This window comes from Mustela nigripes, chromosome 15 (genome assembly GCF_022355385.1).
Source record: "Mustela nigripes isolate SB6536 chromosome 15, MUSNIG.SB6536, whole genome shotgun sequence".
Taxonomy (NCBI): domain Eukaryota; kingdom Metazoa; phylum Chordata; class Mammalia; order Carnivora; family Mustelidae; genus Mustela; species Mustela nigripes.
Genome location: NC_081571.1, coordinates 8,753,221 through 8,762,310, shown reverse-complemented (window position 1 = coordinate 8,762,310; position 9,090 = coordinate 8,753,221). Strand labels below are relative to the sequence as shown.

Genomic DNA, 9,090 nt, shown 5'->3' with positions numbered 1-9,090 from the left:
GGGAGGGAGCCAAACCATAAGTGACTCTTAATCTCACAAAACAAACTGAGGGTTGCTGGGGGGAGGGGGTTTGGGAGAAGGGGGTGGGATTATGGACATTGGGGAGGGTATGTGCTTTGGTGAGTGCTGTGAAGTGTGTAAACTTGGTGATTCACAGACCTGTACCCCTGGGGATAAAAATATATGTTTATAAACAATAAAAAATTAAAAAACAAAAAGAATGGATGTTTTATTTTGTCAACTGCTTTTTCTGCATCTATTAGGATGATCATATGTTTTTATCCTTTTTCTTATTGATGTGATATATCACACTAATTGATTTGCACATATGGAACCATGTCTGGAGTAAATCTTACTTGATCCTGGTGAACGATTTTTTTAATGTGTTGTTGGATTCCATTTGGTGATATTTTGTTGAGGATTTTTTAATCTATTCTCATCCGGGATATTGGCCTGTCATTTTCTTTTTTGCAGTGTCTTTATCTGGTTTTGTTATTAGGTAATGCTGGCCTTGTAGAATGAATTTGAAAGTTTTCCTTCTTCTTTCTTTCTTTCCTTTCCTTTTTTTTTTTTTGGAATAGTTTGAGAAGACTATGTACAAAAGTTTGGTAAAATTCACCTGTGGAGCTATATGCTCCTGGACTTTTGTTTATTTGGAGTTTTTTGGTTACCAATTCAATTTCAATATTAGTAATCTCTGTGTTCAAATTTTCTATTTCTTTCTGCTTCAGTTTTAGAATATTGTATGTTTCTAGGAATTTATCCATTTATTTTAGGTTGTCCAATTTTTGGCATATAATCTTTTCATAATATTCTTTTACAATCCTTTGTATTTCTGTGGTGTTGGTTATTTCTCCTCCTTCATTTCTGATTTTATTTATTTAAGTCATTTTTTCTTTGATGACTCTGGTTAGAATTTATCAATTTTTATCTTTTTTAAAGAACCAGTTCTTGGTTTCATTTATCTTCTTTTAATATTTTAGTCTCATTTTATTTATTTACACTCTAATATTTATTGTCTCCTTCCTTCTATGAGCTTTGGACTTCATTCTTTCTTCTTTTTCTAGCTCCTTTAGGTATAAGGTTTGTTGTTTGAGATTTTTTTTTTAAAACTTCTTGAAGTAAGCTTGTATCACTATAAACTTCCTTATTAGAAACTTCCTTCCTTACTGTGTTCCAAATATTTGGGACCATTGTGTTTTCAATTTCATCTGCCTCCATGTATTTTTCAATTTCTTCATTGATTAGGTACATGTTATTTAGCCTCCATGTGCTTGTGGGGTATTTTGTTTGCTTGCTTGTTTTTTTGTTTTTTAAAGATTTTATTTATTTATTTGACAGCAAGAGCATGGGTGGAAAGGAGGGGGAGAGGGAGAAGCAAGCTCCCTGCTGAGGGCTCTATCCCAGGACCCTGGGATCATGACCTGAGCTGAAGGCAGATGAGTAACTGACTAAGCCACCCAGATACCCCATTCTTGTGTTTTTCAGTTTGCTTTTTGTAATTGATTTCCAGTTTCATATCATTTTGGTCAGAAAAGATGCTTGATATTACTTTAATCTTCTAAATTTACTGAGACTTGTTTTGTGGCCCCACATATGGTCTACTCTAGAGACTGTTCCATGTGCACGTGAAAAGAAAATGTGTATTCTGCTGTTTTGGATGGAATATCCTGTTTATATCTATTAGGTCCATGTAGTCTAATCTGGTTCACAGCTACTGTTTCCTTGTTGATTTTTCTGTCTGGATCACTCATCTATTGATGTAAGTGGAGAGTGGAAGTCCTGTGCTATTAGTTGTATTATTATCAGTTTTTTCCTTTATTACTGTTAATGTTTGCTTTTTGTGTCTAGGTGCTCCAATGTCGAGCGCATAGATATTTAAAATTGTTACATCCTCTTGTTGGATTAATCCCTTTATCATTATATGGTGTATTGTGTTTTGTTTCTTGCTATAGTTTTTGTTTTAAGGTCTATTTAGTCTGATATAAATATTGCTAACCTAGGTTTGTTTGTTTTTGTTTTTTAAGCTTCCATTTTCTTGGTATGTTTTTTCATCTCTTCACATTCAGTATGTATGTGTCTTTAGGTCTGAAGTGAGTGTCTTATAAGCAACTTACAGATGAGTCTGTTCTTATTTATTCAGGACCCTATATATTTTGATTTGAACATTTAGTCCATTTATATTTAATTATTGATAGGTATTTACTTATGGCCATTTTGTCAATTGTTTCTGGTTGTTTTTGTAGTTCTTCTCTGTTCCTTTCTTCTTTTCTTGCTCTCTTTCCCTATGGTTTGATGGCTTTCTTTAGTGTTATACTTGGATTTCTTTCTCTTTATTTTTTGTGTAACTATTACAGGTTTTTGATCTATGGTTACCATCAGGATCATATATATGACATCTTATGTATGTAGCAGCCTATGTTAAGTTGATAGTCACTTGAGCTCAAACACCTTCTAAAGGCACTAAATTTTTACTCCCCCTGCACATGTTTTATGTATATGATGTCATATTTTGTCTTTTTATTTTAACCAGTTTGTAGATAATTTTGCTACTTTTGTCTCTCTCTCTCTTTTTAAAGATTTTATTTATTTATTTGACAGACAAGTAGGCCGAGAGACAGGTAGAGAGAGAGAGGAGGAAGCAGGCTCCCTGTCAAGCAGAGAGCCAGATGCAGGGCTCGATCCCAGGACCCTGGGATCATGACCTGAGCCAAAGGCAGAGAGGCTTTAACCCACTGAGCCACCAAGGTTCCCCTTTTGTCTCTTTTTAATAAAGACTTTATTTATTTGAGAGAGGGAGAGAGCAGAGAGAGGGAGGGGCAGAGAGAGAGAGAGAGAGAAGCAGACTCCCTGCTGCTTGGGGAGCCTGACGTGGGGCTCAATACCAGGACCCTGAAGTCATGACTTGAGTCACAGTCCAACACTTAACCAACTGATCTACCCAGGTCCCCCACTACTTTTTTCTTTTAACTTTCATAGTCACTTTATAAGTGATTAATCTACCTTTACTATGTTTGCTTTTACCTGTGGAATTTTTTCCTTTCATAATTTTCTTCTAATTATGGCCTTTTCTTTCCACTTAAATAGTTTCCTTACACATTTCTTGTAAGTCTACTTTAGTGGTGATGAACTCCTTTGAATTTTGTTTGTCTGGGAAACTCCTTACCTCTTTTTCTCTTCTGAATAGTAAACTTGCTACATAGAATATTCTTAGTTGTAGGTTTTTTGTTTTTTGTTTTTTTCCCTTTTAGTGTCCTGTGTATATGATGTTACCTCCTTTTAGCCTGTGGTTTCTGCTGAAAAGTCCTCTTATAGCTTTATGGGGGTTTCCCTTTTATATAACTCTACTTTCTCTTGCTTTAAAAAAAATTCTCTCTTTATCATTACTCTTTGGCATTTTAATTATTGTATGTCGTGGTGTGGATATCCTTGGGTTCATGTTGTTAGGGAGTCTTTCTGCTTTCTATATCTTGATGTCCTCAGATTAGAGTTATTTTCAGCTATTATTTCTTCAAATAAACTTTTTGCCCCCTTCTCTTTCTCTTTTCTAGGATCCCTATGATGTAAATGTTGTTACACTTGATGATACCACAGAATTCCCTTATCCTAGTCTCATTTTTTATTATAGATTTTTCTTTTTGCTGTTCAGCTTGGTTGCTTTCCATTATCCTGTCTTTGAGACTGCCAATCTGTTCTGCATCCTCTAACCTGCTTGTGGCTCCCTCTAATGTATTTTTCATTTCTGAAAATTCTTCAGCTCTCACTGGTTTTTTGTATTTTCTGTCTCTTTGTTGAAGTACTCACTGAGTTCATCCACTCTTTTCTCAAGTCCTATGAGTATCTTTATGATCATTACTCTGAATTTTTTTTTTAACCAGGCATATTATTTTTGTTTTATTTTGGTCTTTTCCTGTGATTTTTGTCTCATTCTTTCATTTGTGACATATTCTTCTGTCTCCTCATTTTGTCTAACTCTCTGTGTCACCTTCTGTGTATTAAGGAAGTTGATTACATCTCCTGGACGTGAATGTAGTGGCCTTCTATAGAGGAGTGCTGCCCTATAGTGCAATCTCCCTTAGTCACCAGAGCCATATCCTCCAGGGGTGTGCAAAGGTGCAAGCTTGCACCTTGGCTGCTTGCACCCTCCTCTTATGGTTGGGTCTCAGTTACCCTTAGTTCAGCTAGCTTCAATGACCTATTTTTCCTTCTGTTTGTGCAATGGACAGGGTTTGCCCCCTGCAATGTGGAGAGATCTGTCTGTGACTATTGTGGCCTAGCTGTTTGCAAATAGCCTCACTGCCAGAGCTGCAGGTGCACAGTAGGGCAGGGCTTTCCTTCTGCATAGCTGGCTAAGAGGCCTGGCTACAGAAATTGTGTGCATGTTGGAAAGTGGGCTTATCTCTTTTATCTCCAGAGCAGGAGTCACTTAGAAGTGTGCTAGTCCCTGTGGGAGTTGTTTGCTGGGTGTAGTGGGATGGGAGATGTTTTGGTAGGATGCCTGCTGAGGAATCAAGAAGGTTGGATGGGGAAGGTACCTAGGGGAATGTGAGGGTGGGGCACCCTAATGATAGCAAGGTAAATGAAGAATATTTCTGGCTCCCACAAACATCTGGCTATCTAGGCTGTGGAAGGGAAAGAGGAAATGGCCTCCACTAGCATGCTTGTTCCTAGAAAAAAATCTCATGCAGGTTCCTGCTCTTCCAGCACATGTTCTAACATTAGTAAATAAATCTCCTTCCTGTATACTCCATGTGCTTTTCATACTGTTGCTTCTGTGTTGGGTCTTAGGCTGTGTTTAGTATACTGGCTCTTTAAGGGCAAGGACTCAGCTTTCCCTCACTCTCTGGCTCTCCCACAGTTATGCATGCTGAATTGTACAGCTCTTGGATTGAAGCCCTGATCCAAGCCAGATTTTTGGGGACTCATCTGGATGGGTCCCCCAAGTCTGGGGGTCCCTGTATGGGGACCTGTTTCTGGTTAGTTGTGCAGAGAACTTGGTTCCCAACTGCAACTCTGCCCCTCCTGCCCTTTTTGGTGTGGCTTTTGTGATGGAGCTGTTATCTTGGTGTGTTTGTGGGACAAGTTGAACTCCAGATCTTCCTATTCTGCTGTCTTCCCCAAACTCCTGGTCTTTATGATTTTAAAATGTAGTAGATTCATTAGAAAACAAGAAACACCCCTGAGATGTTTTTCTTTGTCCATAATATGGCTTAGGCATTTGGGAAGATTGATGGATTTAAGATAACTTTTAATGATAAAGAACTTCTGAGGGAGAGAAGGGAGAAAAATTGGTGGCTTTTATTATCCTTGAACTATAGGATGAATGTTTAGAAGTTCTGTTACAAGAATTACAGGCCATTAGAAAATGTGGAATACATCTTGCTTATGTCCTGTATTCATAGTACTTAGTTCCTGAAATGGGAAAAATTCTTTCTTTATCCCAACATTGTTTTCAGAAAATAATAAATGTTTTTAAAAATGGCAAAAAATCTTTAGGAAAGAGTGTTCTATAACAATATTTGATCCACTTCTGGGTTTTCCTTTCCAGTGTTAGCTGCTAATGGTATTTTTCTTCTTACCTACAGCACAGCCAAGTACAGCATTTGGTCATTTCTTCCTCGATATCTGTACCTGCAGTTTAGCAAAGCTGCTAATGCTTTCTTCCTATTCATTACTATATTGCAGGTAATTATTTCTGAACACATTATTAGATTAAGCTTTTTAGTAAAGAAAATACTAGAATCTTATTTATCTGAATTAAGAATTTGATGTAGAGAATAAACTCAAACACTGTAAGAAGAGAACTCTCTCCTTACAATACTCATTAAGACACTGAAACTCCCATTTGGGGGCTGAAAAACATGTTGATGCCTAATGTATGAATTGGTCCACAGTTTTTCCTGATTTAGATCACTAATGCGATATTATTGGACTGCATTTTATAATTTATGCCACCTCCATGATAGGATAATTTTAATATATTTAAAGGAATAGTTTAAAGAAAGTCCAGATGCTAGTTTAAAATAGCTAATTTTTTTCTTCTTTTTTTTGTATTTCAGTAAAAACTGTTAATGTGAGATCTACCCCCTTAACGATTTTAAGTGTACGATACAGCAGTGTTCCCCATAGACATCTGTTGTACAGCAGATCTCTAGAACTTATTAATTTTGCATAACTGAAACTTTATGGTCATTGAATAACAACTCCTCATCTCTCCCTCTCTCCAGCCCCTGGCACCATCATTTTACTCTCCGAGTCCATGAATCTATGTTAGATGTCTCATAAGTGGTCTTATGCTGGATTTGCCGTCTGTGCCTGGCTCATTTTGCTTGGCATAATGTCCTCAAGGTTCCTCCGTGTTATTACATGTGGCGGGATTTCCATCTTTTTAAAGCCTGAATAATATTCCATTGTATATATGCCACACTTTCTTTATCCAGTCATCCACCAACAGATAATGAAGTTGTTCCCATACTTGGCTATGGTTCTGCTATGAATGTGGGAGTGCTGCTATGTCTCCAAGATCCTGATTTCAACTCTTGGATAAATACCTAGAAGTGAGATTCCTGAGCCATATGGTAGTTCTATTTTTAATTTTTTGAAAAATCTTCATATTATTTTTCTGTAATAGCAGCACCATTTTCTATTCCCACTGGAAGTGTACAAGGGTTCCAATCCTTTCACATCCTCATGAACACTTGTTATTTCTTGTTATTTTTTTTGTGTTTTCTAGCAGCCATCTTAACTTGTGTGAGGTGATGTCTCACTCTCGCTGTAGTCTGGAGTTTCATTTGATGATTAGTGTGATGTTGAGCACCTTTCTTGTACCTCTTAGCCATTTGCAGGTTGTTTTCAGAGAAATGTCTCTTCAGGTCCTTTGCCCATTTTATTGGATTATTATTATTACTACTATTTTACTCATTGAGTTGAAGTTCCTTATATCAGGTAAGGGGGGCTTCAAATAATTTCTCCTATTCTGTAGGTTGCCTTTTCATTTTGTTGATGGTTTTCCTTGCTGTGCAGAAGCCTTTCAGTTTGATGTGGTCCCCCTTGTCTATTTTTGCTTTTGTTACCTGTGTTTTTGGCATCCTCGCTGAGAAATCATTGCCAAGACCAATATCTAAAGCTTTCCCTCTTTTAGGAATAACATCTTTTCAAAAACAGTTAAATTCAAGGCTTTTCATAATTTAGTTTGCGCCTGTTTATTCAGCCTTGTTTGTATTATGAATCCTACAGTGTAACACAATCCAAGAGGCAAATCTCCTCACAATTCCCCAGTTTTCTTCCTAGCTCTAGACCTTGGTTCATTCTGTTACCTAACCCAGAAGGCATTCATCTGGTTATACTCTATCCATTCTCTTAAAGGCACATTTCAAAATCTCCTTCCTTCAAACATCACGAAATGCCACACTCCATGCTGAGTTCCCCCATCTTTATCTTCTGTAGCAATGATCGGTGCTATACATTATAATTGATTTTATTTTTCCTGGAAAACTGTAAATTCCTTGCGAATAGAAACAGTGCCTTCAAAATGGCCAAGCTTTGGGATAAGAATTTAATGAACTGGTTGAATTTAACTTAAACAGAAGATTGGTATTAGTGAGCATTTGCAGTCAAATGCTCTACCACTGGCATTAGTGAACATTTATAGAGGTCATATAAGTGTGTAGCAAAATCTGTGCATGGAATTAACTCAAGGATGAATGTTCAGACATAGTTCCTACCTTTGGAGAACTGGTAGTACTTTTTTTTTTTTAAATATTTATTTGTCAGAGAGAGAGAGAAAGCAAGAACACAAGCAGGGGAAGCAGCAGAGGGAGAGAGAGAAGCAGGGTTCCTGCTGAGCAAGGAGCCCGACGTGGGACTTGATCACAGGACCCTGAGATCATGACCTGAGCCAAAGGCAGATGCTTAAGTAACTGAGCCACCCAGGCAGCCCCATGGAGAGCTGGTAGTCTTAACATACAAATACTTTAAGAAATATTTATGAAGTATTAAGGGAACACAGGCCACTTTGGGCTGGTGTCTGAGTGGTTCAGGAAAAGCTAGGGAAAAGAAGATGACATTTGAGCTAAAGATTAGAGGAGGAGGAGTCTAACAGTAAGCAGAGGGACAGTGGAAGAAAAGGCCTTTCAGCCACAGGAGACTGTGTGAGAAAAGGCATGAAAACAGGAGGCACTGGTTGCCTTTTATAAGAACCAGGGACCAAAGAGGGGAAGGGAAGAGGTAAAATTTTCTTTGAGAACATTTTATATATTTTGAATTGTGAAAATTTAGCAAGTATGAAATTTTTTTCTAGTGTATGACGTGTCCTGGAAACAGGAAACATTTTGTTTGGAGTGTAGAGTAGTAAAGAATCTGAAAATGTCAGGTGAGATCAGGATATAAGAAGCTTAGTGCTACATTCAGAAGCTTGGACTGTGTTCGAGGGATAGGAAAAAGGCAGTGACAGTCAGGAGCTGGAGTGAAGTGACCAGCTCTTGTTAGGCTTAACCAAGGAAGAGACAGAGAGAGGCCTGTGAGCGACAAGACTGGCTTGGAGGTGCACTGCAGAGAGATGGAGAAGAGGGACAGATAGGAATTATCTGAAAGGCAGATTTAACTGATAGCCTAAGCAATCCTAAAATTTCTCCCCTTTTTCCTCTGGTTCTCAAATTGTTTTTATTTTATTTTATTTATTTTGATTTAATTTTATTATTATTTTTTAAAGATTTCCTTTATTTACTTGAGAGAGAGAGAGAGAGAGAGAGAGAGAGAGAACATGAGCAGGGAAGTGGGGGCAGAAGAGGGAGAAGCAGGCTCCTCACTGAGCAGGGAGCCCTACTGGGACTCGATCCCAGGACCTGAGATCATGATCTGAGCCAAAGGCAGATGCTTAACCCACTGGGCCATTGAACTGCCACCCCCTTAGAATGCTTTTAAAGTAATTATAAGAATTATTGAGAGTTTCAAAATAGACACTGTTTTGCTATAGGAACAAATAATAAGCAAGCAGGAAATAAGGCAGCATAGAGAGTACACACAGGCCCAGGTTTGGAAACATAAGCCTAAAAACTGGTCTAAATCTGGAAAACTATAAACAGTACAATC

At 37.7% G+C, this 9,090-nt stretch overlaps 1 protein-coding gene across 1 annotated transcript in view; it reads left to right on the top strand.

Annotated features, from left to right (window-relative positions):
• LOC132002948 (phospholipid-transporting ATPase IB-like) overlaps window positions 1–9,090 on the top strand; it is a 247,455-nt gene that overhangs the window by 3,425 nt on the left and 234,940 nt on the right. Inside the window, exon 3 of the mRNA XM_059378234.1 lies at window positions 5,586–5,685. Coding sequence (XP_059234217.1) covers window positions 5,586–5,685 — 100 coding nt within the window. The remainder of the gene's footprint in view (window positions 1–5,585; window positions 5,686–9,090) is intronic.